We start from the raw sequence: 23,223 nt of genomic DNA on the forward strand, positions 1-23,223 counted from the left end.
TTTTTTTTTTTTTTTTTTTAATCAGAGCTGATCTCCAACCCCAAGATTCTCAAATTTTGACTAGATATATTTGTTTTGACTAGATTTCTAATTTCTAATGCTTTTATTGTGTTGAAAGTTAAATAACTCGCATTGAGAGATTTCTTTTAAAGGGGCTTACGGGAAATTTTACAGACTGCCCCATGTCGCTACTAAATGTTTAGTAGTACAGCTTCAGAGAAATTCGTATGAAATGTTATTCTTGAAGTTTTATAGCCCTCATATTGTGGCTCTGGTTCTTTGGCAGGGGCTGACTCTTTAAACCTAGTCCATCTATGATATAATAAGAAAAATGACTGGTACTCTTGATTTGGGGATTTAAGCATCATCAAGATTGTGTGTGGTTTTGCAGTTTATATAAAGCATTTGAAGAGCTGTTGCTAAAGATTGCTTTACCTGTGTCGTTTGTCTGCCTTTGCTTGAAGTATGTTTAATACGTTTTTATAATGTTTTTCTTTAGATTGACCCTCTTGCTGGAATGGCATCTCTTAGTATAGGTGGTTCAGCTGCCCCTCACACCCAGAGTATGCAGGGCTTTCCTCCAAATTTGGGTTCTGCATTCAGTACCCCACAGTCACCAGCAAAAGCATTTCCACCCCTTTCAACCCCAAATCAGACAACCGCATTCAGTGGTATTGGAGGACTTTCATCACAGCTTCCAGGTAAGGGGGTTGGTGGGTAGGGGTGCAGATTATTTGTAAGCCTCATCGTGCCTTAGTGTATATAAGGTGTTTTGGAGTCACTATGATAAAGGAAAGCTGCTTGAACTAAATCGTGAAAAATTGCGCTCATATCCCAAGTTGGGAAGAGAGAAACATTACATTAATTTAGTCAAATTGCAATGAGGATATTTGTACTTGTAAAGTTAGTTGAATTGTTCAGTAAGGATTGTATTATCAGATGATAGTATAAATATTAAAAGTGTGTTAACCACATTCTGAAGAACTTAGGCTTAGATCAAAACTCATAGCTTTATGAATTACTCAAGGTTGGTATAAATAAAGGTAGAATATTTCACACACCAGATTCAGGTATATGTTCTGCCTTTTTGCACCTACCTTGGAAATGATAGTAAATCCCTAAAACTTTTCCACATATTTTGGCTTTTTTTTTTTTTTTTTGCGGTACATGGGCCTCTCACTGTTGTGGCCTCTCCCGTTGCGGAGCACAGGCTCCGGACACACAGGCTCAGAGGCCATGGCTCACGGGCCCAGCCGCTCCGCAGCATGTGGGATCCTCCCGGACCAGGACACGAACCCGTGTCCCCTGCATTGGCAGGCGGACTCTCAACCACTGTGCCACCAGGGAAGCCCCACATATTTTGGCTTTTAACTTAATGTTGAAGTAAAGGTTACATTTTTTCCCCCTCTAGTAACCACATGTTTCTCCTAAGCTATCTGAACCTTTTATTGCCAGAGTATAAGTTTAGAGTACTAAAACCTAAGGAGTGAAATGTTGTAATAACTCTGTAACCTAGTTACCACTGAGTTAACAAAAGACCCTAATTTTTTAATTAATATAAGTTTTTAATTAAAAACTTATTTTTTGATGTGAATAAAGTCAAGAATATGAGTAACGATAAAACTTCTGGCTGCCTTCGTTCTTTCTAGTAGGTGGTCTTGGCACAGGCAGCCTGACTGGTATAGGAACTGGGGCTCTTGGACTCCCTGCAGTGAATAACGATCCTTTTGTGCAGAGGAAACTGGGCACCTCTGGACTGAACCAGCCTACATTCCAGCAGAGTAAGATGAAACCTTGTAAGTGGTAGTGTTGTCTGTGATTGTGAAGTGTGACTGATGGATATAAAACTTGCATGTCCAATTTGTTGTCCCTAGAGATACATGGACAAAGACATTGACTTATCTTAATATATTGTTAGTAGGGCCGTTGATACGCCTCCTAGATCAGTGGGAGTAAATTCATACATTTAAATTATTAAAACAAAAATTTGAGGTATCATTCCACCTTTGATCCTGGATTGCCAGAACAAGTTGACTGTTAATAAGAGGTAGCATCCTTTGAGGTGTTATCCTAAAAGTAAGAAGTAAAGAGAAAAGACTTTCATCAGTTTAAGTCTATGTATGTAAGTCTTATACTTATCCTAAAGATTTTTTAGTGTTTTTTTTCCTTTTCTTTCCTTTTTTTTTAACAAATCAGGAGCAGCCAGGAGAATTTCAGATTTCTGTTTCAGCTTGGCAGTTTATAAAGTAAATAACTATATTTACTTTAATGTTTATTTTAATATAATAGCTTTATGATATATATAGCCTTATAGTACACATAAATATTGCCATATATATGATGCTACAAAAACCAATTTTTTAAGTATTAATCTCCTTTAGTAGGTTATTTCAAAATCAGAGACGTCCTCTTTGTAAATACATAGGTATCATTGGCTTATAAATATCCTTGTCATTGGGACTAAATATTCATCATACAAGGTTTGAAAGTATACCAAGTGACAGTGACTTTAAAATGTTAGTGTGAAAGACTTGTCTGAATGTTATGTTTTGTAGCATGCGTTGTGTTTATATCAAGTGTCATGCACATGCATTGAGAATTCTTACATGTAAAAGGTGATTTTTTTTTTTAATAAAGTAGTAAAGATTTGTTAACCTCAAGTGAGGTTGTATTGAGGGTAAGTGCATTATGAATTTGAACCTAGTGAACTTTCATGGTGTGATAAATCCTTATGAAGAAAGTACTAGGGTAGGACTATGGTTGTAAGGCAGTTTTGTGAGAATCTTCTGTGTCCCTAGAGCACTTGAATATTGAAACTTGACCACTTAAAATACTTCACTTTATTTTTTCCTTAAAATTCAAACTGTATTGGTCTCTCTGGCTCTGCTTTATGTGGGGGAGTGATGCTTTATGTGGGGGAGTGAAGGAAGAGCCTAAATGCCCACTGGTTGCTTTTCTGTTTCTAACAGCGGACTTGTCTCAGGTGTGGCCAGAGGCAAATCAGCACTTTAGTAAAGAGATAGATGATGAAGCAAACAGCTATTTCCAGAGAATATATAATCACCCACCACATCCAACCATGTCTGTTGATGAGGTGAGTGTCTAGGACGATCTAATTCTTTATGGTTTAGGTAAATCTTAAATAAATGCCCTTTTCAAAGTGAAATTCCAACATAAGGTGTTTTGATATGTTTGTGCATCTTTGGAAACCTTAATATTTGTCTCAAGCTCAGTTTATTCTTAAATATTCTGCTTAACAATAAAGAATATTTGAGGAATGCTCTTAATAATGGTTTCTTTTATGTGTATATTATTTTTGTCTTGCTTTCTCCAGGTATTAGAAATGCTACAAAGGTTTAAAGATTCTACCATAAAGAGAGAACGAGAAGTATTTAACTGTATGCTAAGGAACTTGTTCGAAGAATATCGGTTCTTCCCCCAGTACCCTGATAAAGAGTTACATATAACAGCTTGCCTGTTCGGTGGTATAATCGAAAAAGGACTGGTCACTTACATGGCATTAGGTTTGGCCCTACGATATGTTCTTGAAGCCTTACGCAAGCCTTTTGGATCCAAAATGTATTATTTTGGGATTGCTGCACTAGATAGATTTAAAAATAGGTGAGTGGATAGGTTTCCTTTGAAGCTTCTCTTTTTTAATATAAGGAGAAACAGTAGCTTACTTTTCAACTAATTCTTGCCATGCCTTATCATTATATGTTTATTAACTAATCTTCATGACTGTATGAAGTAAAAGAGGAAGAAGTGAAGACAATTAAATTCGTTACAATTGACAAATATGTGGTAGGAAAAGTATGAAATGAAATAGCAATTTTTTTGGTTTGTTTATTGAGGTATACTTTATATACGTAAAAGTCAGTATTTCAGGTGAACAGCTCTTTGAAGTTTGACAAATTCTAACAGTTGTATAACCACTGCCACCAACACCACAATCAAGATACAGAATATTTTCGTCACCCCCAAGAAGTTTTCTTATTCCCCCTTTGTAGTTAACTTTCCCTCACATCTAACCCCTGGCAATCACTGATCTGATTTGTCTAGTTTTTCCAGAGTATTATTTAAATGGAATCATACACAATGTGTATGAGTCTGACTTGCACATAGCATGATGCTTTTGAGATTTATCCATGTTACTGCATGTTTCAGTAGTCTGTTTCTTTCTACTGCTGAGTAGTATTCCATTCTGTGGGTTCATTAGCAAATTGTTTTTCTATTTACCTGTTGATGAACATTTGGAGTTGTTTCCAGACAGTAGTTTTAGTGGCTCATTGTAATCTGATATTAAGTGGAATAAGACCTTTAAAAAACAATCAGTAATAACTGTTTTTTGATGTAAAAGGGGTGAAGTTCATAAATATCCACCCCCTTACTTCTTTGTTCTTCCTTTTGGCGTTCTCTTCAAATAAGGTATTTAAAAGGGAAAAAGGGGGGAAATGGCCTAGGCTAGCTTTTGAAAAATTTTAAATTGTGCTGCCTCTGTTCTTACATGAAATGGTAAAGAATGAATGTTTTTGTTGGCAGATTGAAGGACTATCCCCAGTATTGTCAGCACTTGGCTTCTATTAGTCACTTTATGCAGTTTCCACATCATTTACAGGAGGTAAGTGTCTTCAGTACCTACGTAGTTGGATGGTTTATCTATTTTAATTTGATTTTGAATTTACTGGCAATGGCATTAAGATTTCTTAATGATTGGCATGATACAGGTATACATATTATTTGTTGCTTGTTTTGCAGGTTAATCACGAAAAAATACAGATTTTGGGTTACCTTTTGTAAGCAGTGGTTTTGCTTGATTTAATAAAAGGCTTTTGCTGGCTCTTTTAGCCTAATAATGCTATTGAGGTAGACATCTTTCGCTGTTACCAAGAATCCCTTGCCTGAGTCTAAAAAGGATTTGGATTGGGACTCTTTGATTAAAATAAGTAAAGTTGTCCCTCTGATTTAAATGTTAACATGAATCAGACCTGTTTCTTTTTGTTGTTCCGGTGGTGCTGGTGGTTTGGTTTGTTTTTTTGTTTCTTTGGTTTTGGGCGGGGGATGTGCTGCTCCACGTGGCTTGTAGAATCTTAGTTCCCCAACCATGGGTTGAACCGGGGCCACGGCAGTGAAAGCGCCGAGTCCTAACCACTGGACCACCAGGGAATTCCCAGAGCTGTTTCATATAAAACTTTCAGATCAGCTGTTTCTTAAAAATACAGCCTTTTTTTTTTTTTTTTTTTTTTTTTTTTTTTTAAAAAAACACCCTTTTTTTTTTTTTTTTTTTTTTTTTTTTTTGCGGTACGCGGGCCTCTCACTGTTGTGGCCTCTCCCATTGTGGAGCACAGGCTCTGGACACGCAGGCCCAGCGGCCATGGCTCACCGGCCCAGCCGCTCTGCGGCATGTGGGATCTTCCTGGACTGGGGCACGAACCTGTGTCCCCTGCATTGGCAGGGGGACTCCCAACCACTGCGCCACCAGGGAAGCCCAAAATACAGCCGCCTTAAACTACCTGCTTAGATTCCTTTGAGGTTAAAAAGGAGACAGTCCCTGAGGAAATGGACCTAGAGAATATATATTTTAAGCCACATTATGTGATTGTTCTTGAAATTTGTAAACTATTACTTTAATGATTGATTTTAGGTGATTACTAAACATTCACACTTTTGCCTTACCTTTGGTCAAAGTCAGCTTATAGAGAACAAAGAAAGTTGATTAATCTCTATTGACTTTATTAAAATAAAAGATGAACTGCTTTATAAGATCATATTTTTAAGATATCAGAAAGATCAGAATTTGAACCTACTTTTAATTCTATTATAATTTAGTCCAGCGCTTTCTACCTCATCCCACTGGGTTTGTTTGTAGGAGGGTAGGGTCATTATGATGGTTTAGCGTAGGAAACCATAGCATGGGGGGCAGAAGTGTATTCATGCCTCTTGAGGGGGTGGAGGACTGTGCCAAAACTATAGCACTGAAAACTAGACAGGAAAGCGGAGTTTGAAAAGCTAGGATGGGAGGTCAGAGGCTTACTACAATCAAGTGTTTTTGGAATTGAGAGCTGGAAATATGGGCCTTGGAAGACTAGAGAGAACAAGGGAGGTGGTATGAAAGTGATCACACAAAGCAGTGATCCTAGTTCCCACTGTAACAAGATACCCAGAGAAGAGAAGGGAGGTCATTGTTTATATTTCTATAGTCAATTTAAAGGGCTGTACTTTCTTCAGAGATTGTCCTTCCTTGAAAATGTCCCCCCCCCCCCCCCAGGCAGGCAGACTCTCAACCACTGCGCCAGCAGGGAAGCCCTGTCCCCTTTTTTGAATAAAGTTATTGTATATATAGATAATAGTTTGTTTTGTTATAGGTACAAGCTGTAGGAAATAGTATCACAAAGGGGTGTGTCAGTCTTCTGATTTGTGTGTGAGAAGGACTTTTATTGGCCTGTGAAATGGAAAGAAAAACTTGTCCTGGAACATCCAGTATAATGCTTACCTCCAGTTGGCTAGGTGGTGTGGTATACACTGTTTTGTGGTAATAGCTTTATTGAGAGCAGACTCATATTGCAGTGTGTTTTTTAGGCCACAGTTTTCTCATCAGCATCCAATAGAAAAGAAATTAGTTTGGGCTTCCCTGGTGGTGCAGTGGTTAAGAATCCGCCTGCCAATGCAGGGGCCACGGGTTCGAGCCCTGGTCCAGGAAGATCCCACATGCCGCAGAGCAACTAAGCCACAACTGAGCCTACGTGCCACAACTACTGAAGCCCACGCGCCTAGAGCCTGTGCTCTGCAACAAGAGAAGCCACCGCAACGAGAAGCCCACACACCACAAGGAAGAGTAGCCCCTACTTGCGGCAACTAGAGAAAGCCTGCACGCAGCAACAAAGACCCAACACAGCCAAAAATAAATAAATAAAATTTAAGAAAAAGAAATCAGTTTACTATATAAATTTTAAAACTTTACATGTATTAAGGGATTTAAGGAAATTTATATGCAGGCATTTGTGGCTACTCTTTTGGAACTTGTTTTGTTAGACTAGTTCTCTGATAAATACTTTAGAAACATATTAATATTTTACCTTTACTCCTTAAGGAGTTCATGGTATCCACTATATATTATATATATAATATATATATATTATATCTAATTATATATTATAGACATAGGAATATGGACCAGAATGGGGTGAGACGTAAGGGAGATAGATGAACCAAAAGAATGCTCTGAAATAATTTCTATTCTCTCAGTAGTGAGGGAGGTGTAATTCAAAAATTTCAGTTTCTGTTAAGAACTCTTCTAATGTGTTTCTCTCTCCCTACCCCCATAGTATATCGAGTATGGACAGCAATCTAGAGATCCTCCTGTGAAAATGCAGGGCTCTATCACAACCCCTGGAAGTATTGCACTGGCTCAAGCCCAGGCCCAGGCCCAGGTTCCAGCGAAAGCGCCCCTTGCTGGTCAGGTTAGCACTATGGTAACCACCTCAACAACCACCACTGTTGCTAAAACAGTTACAGTCACCAGGCCAACTGGAGTCAGCTTTAAGAAAGATGTGCCAGTAAGTAGGTCTGTCTTTTTTCTTTGTTGGATTTGATATGTTGTAATATATCCAGTAGTGAACATGTATTTTAATTTTATTATAAACAACACATGCCTACTAAAAAAAAAGCATTTCTCCCTTTGTCTCTCCGCCTTCCCACCCCGATTTCCCACACACAGCCACTATTAATAATAGTTCAATACATAGTCTTTCCAGCACTTCCAGTACACAGTCATACACACCATGTATATTTTGTATACTAAAGAAATCTGTATACATTCCCGCCCCGGGATTTGTCTAGGAAGGATTTCAGTTTGTTTATTTTATGTATTTTATTTCTTTAGCCTTCTATTAATACTACAAATATAGATACATTACTTGTGGCCACAGATCAAACAGAGAGAATCGTAGAGCCCCCAGAAAATATCCAAGAGAAAATTGCTTTTATCTTCAACAACCTCTCCCAGTCAAATATGACACAAAAGGTGAGTCTGAAATAATAGTTTATATATCACTACAAATGCTCTCTATTCTTTTCCTTGATGGGTTGGGGGATTTATATATGACATTCTGCACCCTTTTAATACTTTTAAAGGTAGAGATAATAGAATGAAAATGAAGGGAACATGGATATACAACTACTGGTTGTGGATTTTGTAGACATTAAATAGCACTGGTATTATTTTTTATTATTTTTATTTTTCTATTTTGGCCGCACCTTGTGGCATGTGGGATCTTAGTTCCCCTACCAGGTATTGAACCCACACTCCCTGCAGTGGAAGTGTGGTGTCTTAACCACTGGACCTCCAGGGAAGTCCCAAATAACATTGTTTTGCAGTGAGTTATAGCCTTTTTGAAGTAAACTTGAAAATGATTTCATGATGATGGAAATTTCATTTGTATTTCTAATCACAATTCATGCCCTTCCAGAAACCATTAGGCACCTAATAAGTGAGGTAGAGCTTCTGAAAAGTAATGATGCACAAGATTATGTGCTAAGACAATACTTAGAAATGTCCGTTTTAGTCAACAAGATTAGCCTGAACAAGTGGATTTTGAGATGTAATTTATAATGCAAGTGCTGCCTTTGAAAATCCCACCATAATTGATTGGGGGAGAATTTTGAAGCACTCAGCATCCCTTTTGGAAGAGAAGTTTCAAACCTTACAGATAATTCCTGGAGATATAAATTTAGGAAAACAATAGTTCTGGTGTCAGGTCTGTTAATAGCAGGTTTGTAGATTAGTAGTATATCCTCTTTTGGTCAAATGGAGAGTAAGTAAGATGGGGTTGAGGGGCTACATATTTTGTAATTTTAAAGTTTAAAGTGACAGTAGATGTTTCAGTTCTAATCACCCAGTTAGAGATGATTGACTCTATACTTAGATGGAATTGAACATACTGTACTTGGATAGCATCTGTCTGAAATTGGGAGAGATGTAGCATGGTACTTTATTTATTTTTATTAATTTATTTTTGTCTGTGTTGGGTCTTCGTTGCTGTGCGCAGGCTTTCTCTAATTGTGGCGAGCAGGGGCTATTCTTCCTTGTGTGGTGCGCGAGCTTCTCAATGCAGTGGCCTCTCTTGTTATGGAGCATGGGCTCTAGGCGCGTGGGCTTCAGTAGTTGTGGCACGTGGCCTCAGTAGTTGTGGCGCATGGGCTTAGTTGCTCCGTGGCATGTGGGATCTTTCCCAACCAGGGCTCAGAACCCATGTCCCCTGCATTGGCAAGCAGATTCTTAACCACTGAGCCACCAGGGAAGCCCTAGCTTGTTCTAATTTTGCAAGGAGCCACGTGCTGTAGTATTGTTCACAGAAAGAAAACACAAAACTGTTATTTTATCATCTTTTAATTGTATACTTCCCGTGTCATAATGGTTTTCTAGGTTGAAGAACTAAAGGAAACTGTGAAGGAAGAATTTATGCCTTGGGTTTCACAGTATCTGGTTATGAAGAGAGTCAGTATTGAGCCAAACTTTCACAGCCTATATTCAAACTTCCTTGACACACTGAAGAATCCTGAATTTAATAAGATGGTTCTGAATGAGACCTATAGAAACATCAAAGTAAGTGTTCTTGTATTTCTTTTTATTAATGTTTTGAGTTTGGAAATACTTGATTGTACAGGTGTAATTGGAGGGGGAGGGGTATTGCTGTTTTCCCCTGTATGTGTATATGTTGAAGTATTTATGAAAGTTGCTCTAGGGTTTGTTTCAAATATAGAACTAAATTTTCCTGAAGAATTTAGTCTCACAGACATATTCTATGTGCTATTTACTTTGAAAGTAACCACTCGTGAATTTGTTTTCATCATTCTATGCATGGTTTTGAAATCTTTACCCTTTGTGCATGTTTTTAGGAAAACAATAGTTCTGGTGTCAGGTCTGTTAATAGCAGGTTGTAGATTAGTAATTTATCCTCTTTTGGTCAAGTGGAGAGTAAGTATGATGGGGTTGAGGGACTACATATTTTGTAATTTTAAAGTTTAAAGTGACAGTAGATGTTTCAGTTCTTTTTTCTCCCTCCGCATATTATTTGATTATATACTCTTAGCTTTAATCCCTCTGTTTTTAATAGTCTATGGAAATCCATTATATTGGTTGATAATATCTTTCACTATTACAGAAACAGTGCTGCAGTGAGTATTTTCCCTTATGTCTTAAGTGCCAGATATCTCAAGACTCTAGACCTATTGTGGAATAGCTGTTGTTTAGCATCCTCAGAAGTTTATTTTAAGTTCAAACTCTTCCTTAATGAGCTAATGCTTGTTCTATAAAATCCAAGTATTTTTCTTAGGAGGAATAACTTTTCAAGAAAACAGTGTGAACCAGCATGTAGCTGAAAACATTCTTTGCTGAATAACTTGGAATATTGGCTTAGGAACCAGCACTATATTTAAACCTGTGGATAGGAATTTTCCCTATTCTTGGTTACGCTGTAGTGCAAAAGAATTCCTGTCTCCTTTCTGTTGCACAGTTGACTTTGTGCCATTCTGCTGTTGCTGTATGGAGTTAAGGAACATAACTATATTCAGCCTTTGTTATTTGATAGCAAGGATGATTGAGATATATAAAAATTTCCACATAATCTGGAGCAGAATTTCAAGATCCTTTCCTTTAAACAAAAGTTTAAATTACAGATTTAAACTTAAAGTCATAAATTAAAAGGTATCATATAGTAAGTGGATATATGTGTGTACCCAAGACACTCTTCGTGTGTACCCAAGGCATTCTCATGTGTTGATTCTGTCCCCCTTAAGAAAGAAGTAAAGAATTGAAGAAATGGATTAGGTATCCTAGAAATGTTATAAGTGTGTAAGCAATATTACACTGTATTCTAGAAAGTTATCTTAGTTGTCTCCAGAGATAATGCTAAAGATCACAACATTTACTGCAATCTTGTTATGTTCCTCAGTATGCCTGCTGCCTGGGAAGGACTTAAAAAGTATAGCTATAGTCTTCATTTGAATTGAATTTAGCTCTTCCAGATAGATTTGCAGTTGGGTCTCTGCTTCAAACCTAGCTAAAATTTTCAGTTGTGGGACCATACATGATACTTTTAACCTTGTGTTACTTTATACAATATATTTGTATTACCTTTTTTTGTTTGTTTGTTTTTTAAATGGAAAGGCATTTGAAGGTAAAAATGTCACTGAACACACAAAATATCACAATGATACATGGACAGGATCTACTTTGGGGGCATGTTCTCTATTGACAGCTTGTTTTTAATGTAGAATAATGGAATTCTTAAACATTTAGTTGAGAATATTTTTTTATAAGCTCATTGTCATACCTTCCTTAATCCTGCACTATTTCAGGTGCTCCTGACCTCTGATAAAGCTGCAGCCAATTTCTCTGATCGTTCTTTGCTGAAGAATTTGGGACATTGGCTAGGAATGATCACACTAGCTAAAAATAAACCCATCTTACACACTGTGAGTTTCAACTAAAAGCTCATGTAAAACTTGAGAATGTTCTTACAGCATATTCTGTTTAAAAGTCTTGACTTTATTTGGGGCTGTAAAAGTTTGGCCCATGTTTTGAATCCCTAATTGCATGCTCATGGCCTTACATTGTTTAGCAGGATAAACAAAAACCAATAAGGTATGATTGTTACCCCTTCCTTTTCATAAGGCGAGGGTCAGGTTATTGATTCCAATTTCAGGGGTGAGTTTGGCAAGGTATAATTGGGGGTGTTTGTGAGGGATTTTCTAGTATATTACTAGCTTTTAAAAATACGTTTTTTTATTCTAGGACTTGGATGTAAAATCTTTGCTGCTAGAGGCTTACGTTAAAGGACAGCAAGAGTTGCTTTATGTAGTCCCCTTTGTTGCCAAAGTCTTAGAATCTAGCATTCGTAGTGTGGTGAGTAAATTTTAATATTTTATTGATGGCTAATTTGTAAGAGTTAGTTTGTTTTAGCACAAGGTTTAGAGGCTATATCCTTAGTTCTTATGGACATAGAGCTAGTTCAGTTAATTTTCCTCAGGGAAACTCGGGTTTCCAAATTGAGAGGCCAAGTAGTATTATAGGACTGATTTTAATGGGTGGTTTTGGGTTTTTCTGAAATACAGTATCATAAATGGGAAGGCTAGGGGTTTTATTATAGCCACATAGGTGTAAGTGCTTAACTTTTAGATAATAACAAATTAAAGAGTAATTTTGGGGCAAGCTTATTTAACATAACGGTTTTCTTTAGGTTTTTAGGCCACCCAACCCCTGGACAATGGCAATTATGAATGTATTAGCTGAGCTACATCAGGAACATGACTTAAAGGTAAATTTGTTGCTCCTTATCCCTAAGAACACTCTCTGGCTTTACATTATTAAGATTTACAGGAAAAAGAGGGTATTTGGGGGGAAGCACTATGACAAATGGGTGAGAATACTGTATATTATGAAGCTAAATTTTCATTTTTAATATTCTAATTGAATACTGGAATTATGCAGTTAAACTTGAAGTTTGAGATTGAGGTCCTCTGCAAGAACCTTGCATTAGACATCAATGAGCTGAAACCTGGAAACCTCCTAAAGGATAAAGATCGCCTAAAGAACTTAGATGAGCAACTCTCTGCTCCAAAGAAAGATGTCAAGCAGCCAGAAGAGCTCCCTCCAATCACAACCACAAGTAAGTGTGATAATTAGCCCTCTGTTTATCAGATGTTCTCTTTAATGGTACATTCCCATGCGTATAACAAATTATAATTATTCTGTGTAATGGGGTGCTGAAACTTTGTGTACTTTCTGGTGAGCCTTCTAAATTATTAAGGAAAAGTTAGTTATGTTTAGGCATTGTCTTACTGTATTAGAATCTATCTGGGTAGTTCATGTGGCATTCATAACTAATATTATTAATCAGTTGTTTCTCATATCCCAACTAAGCCAGGTTATCTTTTACATTGTTTGAGGTCTCCGAGAAAGAATTGCATTGGCATGATGACCTGTGTTATTCCTCAAATCTGGGGGTGGCCAGACCAGCTCGACCTGTTAGGGGACTGGATTATTTGACCTGGGTCCAGGAGGACTGGAAGTGCGGGGGCTATAGGAGTGTAGAATGATTGGGAGTTGTGGTTAAAATGAACCAGCTTTTCTTCTTTTTCTCAGCTCTCAGTTTAAGAATCCCCAGGTAAATCAAGGGAACAGCCTAGGTTGAAAACTGACATCTGTAATATAGAATAATCGAACAAGGCTTGGGCCTGCTAATGTGGCATGACCCCTCAATTGCTTTCTGTGCCCACCATGCACCGATACAGTTTTACATGCTTTGTTCAAATATCTATTAAAATAACAATTTTCCTTATAATAATTCAAGGTGGAAGAATGTGACCTGTGCCACCCCTCCCCGCCATTCAGTTAGTTTAATTAGATAAAGACCACATGATGCCCTGCTAATTTTATAGTAAAGTCAAGAAGTGTGCTCCTTTTATTAGCTCTTATTTTATCTCTCTACATTTAGCAACTTCTACAACACCAGCTACCAGTACCACCTGTACAGCCACGGTTCCACCACAGCCACAGTACAGTTACCATGACATCAATGTCTATTCCCTTGCGGGCCTGGCACCACACATTACTCTAAACCCAACAGTAAGTAAACACCACCCTATTCCTAAATTCCTACTTTGTGACAAGGTAAACGGGTTACTTTCCCATCCTTCTTCCCCTTCCTTCTGGATTCCTAGGTTGTAGGCTTTTGTGGCAGAGAGTAGGGATCAGGAGTTGCTGTGTAGTATAGCTGAGATCTTTTTTCTGCTCTGAAAGTAAGTCATGACCAGACGTCACTTATATTGGCCCCTCATGTCCAAACCCATGATAATTAAGTAAGCTGCCAATATAATCAAAGTCTCCAAGTATTCCTTATATAGTCAGAAGATGCTTAGTGTATACCATAGGTTTTTGTTCTTTTTATTATTATTTTATCATTATTTATTTATTTTTGGCTGTGTTGGGTCTTCATTGCTGCGCACAGACTTTTTCTTTAGTTGTGGCGAGCAGGGGCTACTCTTCCCTACTGTGTGCGGGCTTCTCATTGCGGTGGCTTCTCTTGTTGTGGAGCACAGGCTCTAGGTGCGTAAGCGTCAGTAGTTGCAGCACATGGGCTCAGGAGTTACGGCTTGTGGGTTCTAGAGGGCAGGCTCAGTAGTTGTGGCGCACGGGCTTAGTTGCTCCGCGGCATGTGGGATCTTCCTGGACCAGGGCTTGAACCCATGTCCCCTGCATTGGCAGGCGGATTCTTAACCACTGCGCCACCAGGGAAATCTCCAGGTTTTTCTTCTTTATTATCGTGTCACCTTAGTCTTGCATTAAGCCATTAAGCCATATCTTTTGGAAGATAGCTGGAACTGAGCTGGTGTGTGCATGTGTGTGTGTGTAAAGTCTCCAGGCCAAGGTCTGGAAGTGGACTTAGTACGCTCAGTTATGTTTCTGTGGCCTGATTCTGTGAGATTGTCTGGTCTTAACTTCCCATCAGTCCTTTTTCCTATACTTAAAGGTAGTATTCTACTCTGTATATTGAGGGTGATGATTGCTTGTTTATCCTCACTCTCTTATTCTGCTTAACACAGTTGTTTAGTTCAAAATCAGATTTCATGGTCTTTGCTTTTTAGAAATTGAAACAGTCGTAACATAAATACATTGAAGTTTTGTATTTAAAGGACTTTGAAAGGGTTTTAAAGAGATCATTTTTAACCTGTTTTTTGTTTGTTTTTGCTTCTGTAGATGTGGCACTTGGTTTTTTGGGGAAAAACTAGGTCTAGAAATTATGATTCTCTTTTACAATACTCCCAATAATTGAATATTTTTATAAGTTCATCATGAATATTTTTTTAAGTTTCTTAAAAACTCAGTGAATACCTGGAAGCAATCTTTCAATGAAGCAGGTTTCAGTGTATGGTAAATTTTTATAAAACACTTGCTATCTTGAAAATAATAGTTTTTGTAGAAAGCCTTTTCCCTTATAGCCATTATCTTGTAATAACTTAATGGAATGTAATCTGTAAAAATACTGATTACTACGCTGTACACCTGAAACTAATATAATATTGTAAGTCAACTATACTTCAATAAAGTTTTTTTAATTTAAAAGACAAAAGTACCATGCAGAAAGTGAGCAGACAAGCCACAGAGAAATGATAGTCCCAATAGATATCGCCACAAAGGATTAGTATTTAATGCATATAAATAAACCTGCAAACCAAGAAAAGAACCCAACAGAAAAACTAAAGATATATTTTGTAGAAGAAGAAATATTAAAAGTCATCCAGCATATGGAAAATGCTAAACCTCATTAGCTGTCAGGAAAGTGCAAATTAAAACCACAATATAAAATTTAAAATCCCCCAACTAGGCAAAAATTGAAAGTATGATCATACCAGCTGTTGGTACAATAGAAACTGTTATGCATTGCTGGTGGGGGGTATAATATAATCATTTTGGGGAAAAAAATATGGCATAACCTATTAAAACTGAATATGTGAATTTTTTTAAAAGCCTTTTCTCTGTAAACTTGATTCTTTTCGCATTTCCCCATGCTACTAAAGAAGTTTCTTTTTTCTTTTTTAAACATTTATTTATGGCTGCGTCGGGTCTTAGTTGTCACACACAGGCTTCTTTCTAGTTGTGGCATGCGGGCTCCAGAGCGCATGGGATCAGTAGTTGTCATCGCACGGGCTTAGCTGCCCCTTGGCATGGCATGTGGTATCTTAGTCCCCCAAACAGGGATCGAACCCGCGTCCTCTGCATTGGAAGGGGGATTTTTAACCACTGGACCACCAGGGAAGTCCCAAGAAGTTACTTTCTTTAGGAGTACTTGAGCCACAAATTTTGACTAAGCAGGTAGTGTCTTTAAGCATCTTGTAATGAACAGTTTGCCCATTAAATTTTATCTATAATCATGTATCTATCACAAGATATACTGATTACTACGCCTTCTTTGGAGCCCAGGTTGTTTCCTTAGCTTTTCATTGGTTAATTTAAAGTAGAAATTGGTAGTTCATGGTTAACCTTGAAATAATGACAAAAACATGGGTGTGATTACTGATAGAAATTGGGTTGTCTTAGTTAAACAAGCTGTTGACTTGTTTTTTCCTCCCTAGATTCCCTTGTTTCAGGCCCATCCACAGTTGAAGCAGTGTGTGCGCCAAGCAATTGAACGGGCCGTCCAGGAGCTGGTCCATCCTGTAGTGGATCGATCAATTAAGATTGCCATGACTACTTGTGAGCAAATAGTCAGGAAAGATTTTGCCCTGGATTCTGAGGAATCTCGAATGCGAATAGCAGCTCATCACATGATGAGGAACTTGACAGCTGGAATGGCTATGATTACTTGCAGGGAACCTTTACTCATGAGCATATCCACCAACCTGAAAAACAGTTTTGCCTCAGCCCTTCGTGTAAGTTGATTATTTTCTTGTTGTTGTATAAAACTCATTATTGCTTATCTGAAAATGTTTCTTTTCCTTTGCTAGTAACAGTGAGCATTTCCACTTATTATAATAGTTACCATATGTGTTTGATGTCCTCCCCTTTAGACTGTAAGTTCTGTGAGATGAAGCATCATGTCTGTTTTTGCTCACTATTATATCCTTAATAGTGTTTGGCAGATAGTAGATACTCCAGATATTTACTGGTTTAAAGAAACGAAGGATTTTTTTTTTAAACTGCCTAAGTTAACAGTCTTGATTCTGTTTACCATGAAGAATTTAAAGTACTTTGGAGTAGAACAGTACAAAACACCTTAAAGTGACTCTGTATGTGCACACACGACACACACACACACACACACACACACACTCACACACCCTTCAGGTAACTCAGTTATTAATTTGGGGTCTCATATGTCATGGTTAATAATGCCTTTGTTTACTGCTTTACTGCTTTCATAGTGTTCACCATCTTCACAGAAACCTGGTAAGATGTTCCAGTTGAGTAGTATTTTCATCTTGTAGATGAAGATTGTTAGACTATTTCATGGTCACAGCTAATGAGTCATACGTAGAGTTGAAACTTCTAAAATTAATTTGTCTAAGCGCTGCATTTTCTATTATCCCATCTGTCTGTTTCGTCTACCCACAGAAAACTTTAAATTTTTTTCTGTCTGTCCCCCTCCCAATAGACTGCATCCCCACAACAAAGGGAAATGATGGATCAGGCAGCTGCTCAGTTAGCTCAGGACAATTGTGAATTAGCTTGCTGTTTTATTCAGAAGACTGCAGTAGAAAAAGCAGGCCCTGAGATGGACAAGAGATTAGCAACTGTAAGTGTTTAGCATTTGCCTTTTAAGTATTTTGTTTTTCCATTTAAGAAAGTGCCTCATAACAAGAACCTCAGTGACTTTTTTTGTTTGCAGGAATTTGAGCTGAGAAAACATGCTAGGCAAGAAGGGCGCAGGTACTGTGATCCTGTTGTGTTAACATACCAAGCTGAGCGGATGCCAGAGCAAATCAGGCTGAAAGTGAGAATTGGGGGCTCTGTCTCTCCCTGCCCCATCTTTGTTTTCTTTCTGTTCTTGTTGCTTAACTCCTCACCAGGACTAGGATGGGGGGTTTAAATGCTGTTTCTGAGAAAGCATTTCATTTCACTTAAAGATTACCTGTGGAGAAGACATAGAAATAGCTTAGATGTGTCCCCTCCCCCTATCGTTGAAGTGCCTTTTAGTTTTTGTTTCCCAACTTGGTCTTCCCTTCTGATACTTGAGTTTTTATTGCTAGTTGGTTGTTGGTGAGAAGACGATGTTGAGAAATTTTATCATTTTTATCAGCTGCACTGGAGAATTGCACTGGCAGCATGGTCCTACTTGAGTCATTTCCCAGTGGAAAAGCTCTTAATCTATAAATAAGGGTGACTCTAACAGGTCTCAGGGAAATAGGAAACACTGAACTGTGTGCACACACATGCATGCATATTCAGTCATGCTATTAAATGTTGTAGTGACTCCTGTGTCCCTTCTCAGAACCCCTGTGCTTACTCCCATGCAAAATTTCCACTTTGATAAAAAGGTTTCCCCTTGATTGTGAAGAGGATCCTGTTAAAGTAAGTTTTCTTCTTCCAAGGTTGGTGGTGTGGACCCAAAGCAGCTGGCTGTTTATGAAGAGTTTGCACGCAATGTGCCTGGCTTCTTGCCTACAAATGATTTAAGTCAGCCCACAGGATTTTTAGCTCAGCCCATGAAGGTAAATACTCATCTTGGATTAAATTGAGTAATTTACAGTTTAATTTGAATGTTTTTTGTCAGTTAATCTATCACTGGTTCCCGGGAGCTTAAGTTATAGGGAAGAAAATTACCCACGGTTGTTGAGTTGTATAGATATTCTTTGTATCACATCAGCATGGCATTCGGGAATTTTTTTTAAATCCATGAAGTTGATTTAACTTTCATTTTTGGCCTAACTAAAGGAATTTACGTGGTGACCTCATGGCTTCCCCTGTTCTTTGTAAAAACGTTTCCTAAAAATTTGAAATGGTATTTACACAAAAGTTGAAAATGTAAGGGGAAACATTTTCCTTTTGAACCATTTGAACATAGGTGCTGATCTTGATGGCCCAGTCTCTTGAATTCTTTGGTCTGTGTTTCCTACAAAGACGTTCTTCTGTGTGACCATTGTATAACCATTGAAATCAGGAAGTTAACACTGATACCTTAGTATCATCTAATCCTTAGACCTAATTCAAGTTTTACCAAGTGTCCCAGTATTCTTTTTTTGTAGTAAAAGGACCTAAATCAGAATCACGCATTTCAGGGAATTCCCTGGCGGTCCAGTCAGTGGATAGGACTCTGTGCTTGTACTGCGGGGGCCTGGGTTCGATCCCTGGTCAGGGAACTAAGATCCCGAAAGCTGTGTGGCGCACCACCCCCCCCCCCAAAAAAAAAAAGAACCACACATTTCATTTAGTTGTTATATTTAAAATTTTTCCCGCAGGTCAGTCTACTCCAGCTCCTTTTCTCATCTTCCCATGGCCTTCCCACTTTGATTACAGGCCAGTGATTTTATAGAATAACCTGATTTGGGTTTGTACAATATGTTCTCAGGAATAGATTCAGGTAGTACATCTTTGATAGTAATACCACAGAAATGATGCTGTGTTCTTATTCTGTCCTATTAGGTTTTGACAGTTGGCCTGAATACTATATTTTCCATGGTTTGGATTATATACTTTCATAGGCTGCAGATTAGATGCTACAAGTGGTGCTGCTCTCAGCCTTTCCCATTATTTATCATGCTCTTTCATCACTTGATTGTACTGGTGTCTGCAAGGCTTTCCACTATCAAGTAAACAAAACACACCCCCACCAGTGCTTGCTTTGCACTGCACCACTTAGTGGCATCAAGACCAAACAGTTCAGGAAGGGGAATGGAAGAGCCCCTCCATGTTTTGATGAAAAAGAGAGAGAGAGAAAAAAAAATAAGGGTAGTTAATATACCAATAGACTTTTTAAAAAATATATATATATTTTTTGGCTGCATCAGGTCTTAGTTGCGGCACGCGGGATCTTTAATTGCCGCGCGGGCTCTTCGTTGTGGCGTGTGGATTTTCTCTCTCTAGTTGTAGTGCACATGCTCCAGGGCACGTGGGCTCTGTAGTTGCAGCACACGGGCTCTCTCGTTAAGGCTCACGGGCTCAGTAGTTGTGGCATGCAGGCTTAGTTGCCCCATGGCATGAGGGATCTTATTTCCCTGACCAGGGATCGAACCCTTTCCCCCTGCGTTGGCAGACGGATTCTTAACCACTGCACCACCAGGGAAGCCCCCCAATAGACATTTAAATTGCTACCTGTGCCAGTGAAAAATCTTTAATTTTTTTCCTCTTTTTTTTTTTTTTCTTTCTCCCCTCTCTTTTTTGGTTATTTCCTCCTCCAAAACAGCAAGCTTGGGCAACGGATGACGTAGCTCAGATTTATGATAAGTGCATTACAGAACTGGAGCAGCACCTTCACGCCATCCCACCAACTTTGGCCATGAACCCCCAAGCTCAGGCTCTTAGAAGTCTTTTGGAGGTTGTAGTATTATCTCGAAACTCTCGGGATGCCATAGCTGCTCTTGGATTGCTCCAGAAGGTTAGTTCTTAAACTGTTAATTTTAGAAGAAACTAGGTTTGTAAATATCTAGTGACCTGCACCATTATCTACTTAAGTTATGCTTAAAATTTTAAAAATTAATATAAAGCAAGTTGTGTTCTGTAATAAGCAGATGATTTTCTCCAGAGTAGAGTGTTGTAAATAGTTACAACAGTAAAGTGTGAAATCTTCTCTTTTTTCCATAAAGGTAAGATTTTCTGGAATTATGATTATTTAAGAAACTTTAAAAGATAGCCCTTTAGATTTTGAGGGACAGTTGATCCAAGTACTTGGGTAAGGGGTGGGGTATGGGGCAGCATTAGGTTATTACTGTGTAGGGACAGTGTCACCTTTCTTGACAGGGAAGAGCACTAAGCATGGACTACAAAGAACTCAGAGAGTGTGTGTGTTAGGCAAGTGAAAGGGATTTTAGTGAATGGAGAGATTGTTAACTTGTGGCTTTAGAAGGTATGTTGTACTTTGCATTAAGGTTTGGTTATTGACTTTGATAATTGGGCTGAATACTGTATTTTCCATGGATCTGAACACTTTTTTTCTTCCATAGGCTGTAGAGGGCTTACTGGATGCCACCAGTGGTGCTGATGCTGACCTCCTGCTTCGCTACAGAGAGTGCCACCTCTTGGTCTTAAAAGCTCTTCAAGATGGCCGGGCGTATGGGTCTCCATGGTGTAACAAACAGATCACAAGGTCAGTAGCCATCTTAGTAGTATTTAGTGAACTGCTTTCTCACATACATGACCCTAAATACTGAGAATTGTTGAATGTTTGTTCTTTTTCTGTCTGGTGCCCATGATGGATACAGAAAACCAGTACCTTGTTTTGGGGAATAAATGATAGATCATGGATTTTTAAAAGGTTTCAGTGATTTCATAGAAGTGATGTTCATAAATAATGTTTTAAATGGAATGCTTTGTTTTCTAGACTTCGAGAGCAAAACTTGTGTTTTAACACTGGGTCGTCTGTTCTCCTTCTTTACTGGTTATTTTGAATCTTGAAAACTGATTTTTAGTTGGTTCTCAAGGCATCCTTAATTTGGAACAAGTTACCATTTAATAAAATGGGCTCTTTATTTTACCTGATATATAGTATGGTTAAGACTTTATGAATAAAGAAATACTGACTTTTCTAGGTGCCTAATTGAGTGTCGGGATGAATATAAATATAATGTGGAGGCAGTGGAGTTGCTAATTCGCAATCATTTGGTCAATATGCAACAGTATGATCTTCACCTAGCTCAGGTATGGAAGGAATTAAACAGGAAGAGTGACCTCTGGTAGTTCGGAAGTGTGTTTGCTGTAAGTGCTGTCTTTCTTACATTGTGCTTTCTGTGTTGCCAGTCAATGGAGAATGGTTTAAACTACATGGCCGTGGCATTTGCTATGCAATTGGTAAAAATCCTGCTGGTGGATGAAAGGAGTGTTGCCCATGTTACTGAGGCAGATCTGTTTCACACCATTGAAACCCTCATGAGGATTAATGCTCACTCCAGAGGCAATGCTCCTGAAGGGTGAGAAGGAAATGCTTTGGGATTCTTGTGTATTCAGCAGTCTTTAAGAGCTTAAGAAATGACTGTATAGACTTAGTAACGTTACCTGTTATATAACTGCTTTACCTACCACATACGGTAAGCTTTGGTGAGGCCTAATATTGTCCCTTGAGATATGAAAGCTTAACTAGCTGCCAAGCCTTCTTGCTGTAGAGCAGTACATACAGCACTAGATTTGGTGTCAAGAGTCCTCTGTTTAAGGCCTGGCTCTGCTGCTTAAAATCTGATTTTAGGCAAGTCGACTTACCCTCCCTAAGCCTGTTTCTTGTATAAAATGGAAATAGTATCTTGAAGAACTGTTGAGAATTAAGATGAATAACACAAAGCATGGCACATAGTGGGCATGCAGTGAATAATTTTTTGACCACGAACATCAGCTCCATTTCATTGGGCATCGTTTTGTTGTCAAGAAGTGACTTAAGTCAGTCATTTGCATATTACGTCCTCATGAGTAAACAGATATGAAGAAACCGAGGATAGTTTTGTTTAAATATGGGAATGGTAAAATTATCATCATTCTTGTGGTCTCTTAAATAAACAAATTGTCCAACTGTATGTCTGTGAAATCACAGCCATGAATAGACTGATTTTCATTCTGGATTTATTGTACTAGATTGCCCCAGCTGATGGAAGTAGTGCGATCCAACTATGAAGCAATGATTGATCGTGCTCATGGAGGCCCTAACTTTATGATGCATTCTGGGATCTCTCAAGCCTCAGAGTATGATGATCCTCCAGGCCTGAGGGAGAAGGCAGAGTATCTTCTGAGGGAATGGGTGAATCTCTACCATTCAGCAGCAGCTGGTCGTGACAGTACCAAAGCTTTCTCTGCGTTTGTTGGACAGGTAGAGCTTTTGGAAAGAAAGGTGCTTTTTATTCAACATAAGTAGGGTGTGATGCCTCCAATATTAAAGCTCAGTATTATGTACCTGTGGTCAGTTACCTCCATACTCATGTAAACCAAAAATGTCACCACCATTACTCTGTTAAATTGATACTATTTATTTTCCCATCATTGGTCACTAAGCAGTAAAGTCAACATTTCCCATCCCCTTTAGTTCTTTTTGTCCGATTTCAGTTGTCACAGCTACAAAGTACAATGGGTCAGGTAATGAATAATGAAACTGCCAAATGTATATAGTAATTTTACCAGCTTGATAATCAGCAGTGATGGGATTACGGGCTAATCTGTACAGTTCTTATAATAGCCCATGTTTAAAAAGTAAAATAATGAGTACCCTGGTGGTCTAGTGGTTAGGATTTGGTGCTTTCACTGCAGTGGCCTGGGTTCAGTCCCTGGTAGAGGGAACTAAGAATCCTGCAAGCCCTAAGATACAGCCAAAAAAAAAAAAAATTTTTTTTTTTTAAATTTAAAAGTAAAATAAAACTCAAAACAAAAAAACCTTAAGTATTTAAATGGTGGAGATTTTTATTTTATTTTCTAAATTAAGTACCTTATCTACCTAAAATAGCTTATTTCTGCAGTTCGACCATTGTATTTCTTCAAACTGAGACCAAAGCTTAGGTGTGCCACCAAAGAAAGATGCAAATTAGATCTATTAT

General features: G+C 38.3%; 1 protein-coding gene and 1 non-coding gene across 9 annotated transcripts in view; both read left to right on the top strand.

Moving 5' to 3' along the window:
* The window catches only part of CNOT1 (CCR4-NOT transcription complex subunit 1), a 100,302-nt gene that overhangs the window by 65,369 nt on the left and 11,710 nt on the right, over positions 1–23,223 (top strand). Inside the window, exons 18-39 of one of the 8 annotated variants that reach the window (XM_024750552.1) lie at positions 500–701; positions 1,650–1,796; positions 2,970–3,094; positions 3,335–3,621; positions 4,543–4,621; positions 7,326–7,556; positions 7,883–8,023; positions 9,425–9,604; positions 11,359–11,475; positions 11,795–11,905; positions 12,240–12,317; positions 12,491–12,668; positions 13,497–13,627; positions 16,135–16,431; positions 17,154–17,294; positions 17,388–17,492; positions 18,091–18,210; positions 19,902–20,093; positions 20,659–20,801; positions 21,244–21,352; positions 21,452–21,621; positions 22,274–22,526. In XM_024750552.1, the coding sequence (XP_024606320.1) occupies positions 500–701; positions 1,650–1,796; positions 2,970–3,094; positions 3,335–3,621; positions 4,543–4,621; positions 7,326–7,556; positions 7,883–8,023; positions 9,425–9,604; positions 11,359–11,475; positions 11,795–11,905; positions 12,240–12,317; positions 12,491–12,668; positions 13,497–13,627; positions 16,135–16,431; positions 17,154–17,294; positions 17,388–17,492; positions 18,091–18,210; positions 19,902–20,093; positions 20,659–20,801; positions 21,244–21,352; positions 21,452–21,621; positions 22,274–22,526 (3,537 nt within the window). Of the gene's footprint in view, positions 1–499; positions 702–1,649; positions 1,797–2,969; positions 3,095–3,334; positions 3,622–4,542; positions 4,622–7,325; positions 7,557–7,882; positions 8,024–9,424; positions 9,605–11,358; positions 11,476–11,794; positions 11,906–12,239; positions 12,318–12,490; positions 12,669–13,496; positions 13,628–16,134; positions 16,432–17,153; positions 17,295–17,368; positions 17,495–18,090; positions 18,211–19,901; positions 20,094–20,658; positions 20,802–21,243; positions 21,353–21,451; positions 21,622–22,273; positions 22,527–23,223 lie in introns of those variants that run through there. The other 7 variants (XM_024750555.1, XM_024750554.1, XM_024750557.1 and 4 more) reach the window with 7 other exon arrangements.
* LOC112403209 (small nucleolar RNA SNORA46) lies at positions 10,424–10,562 on the top strand. Its single transcript, XR_003003866.1, has one exon. It is a non-coding gene; the product is annotated as a small nucleolar RNA SNORA46 (small nucleolar RNA).

Source organism: Neophocaena asiaeorientalis, unplaced genomic scaffold (genome assembly GCF_003031525.2).
Source record: "Neophocaena asiaeorientalis asiaeorientalis breed wild unplaced genomic scaffold, Neophocaena_asiaeorientalis_V1.1 scaffold1337, whole genome shotgun sequence".
In the NCBI taxonomy this organism is placed as follows: domain Eukaryota; kingdom Metazoa; phylum Chordata; class Mammalia; order Artiodactyla; family Phocoenidae; genus Neophocaena; species Neophocaena asiaeorientalis.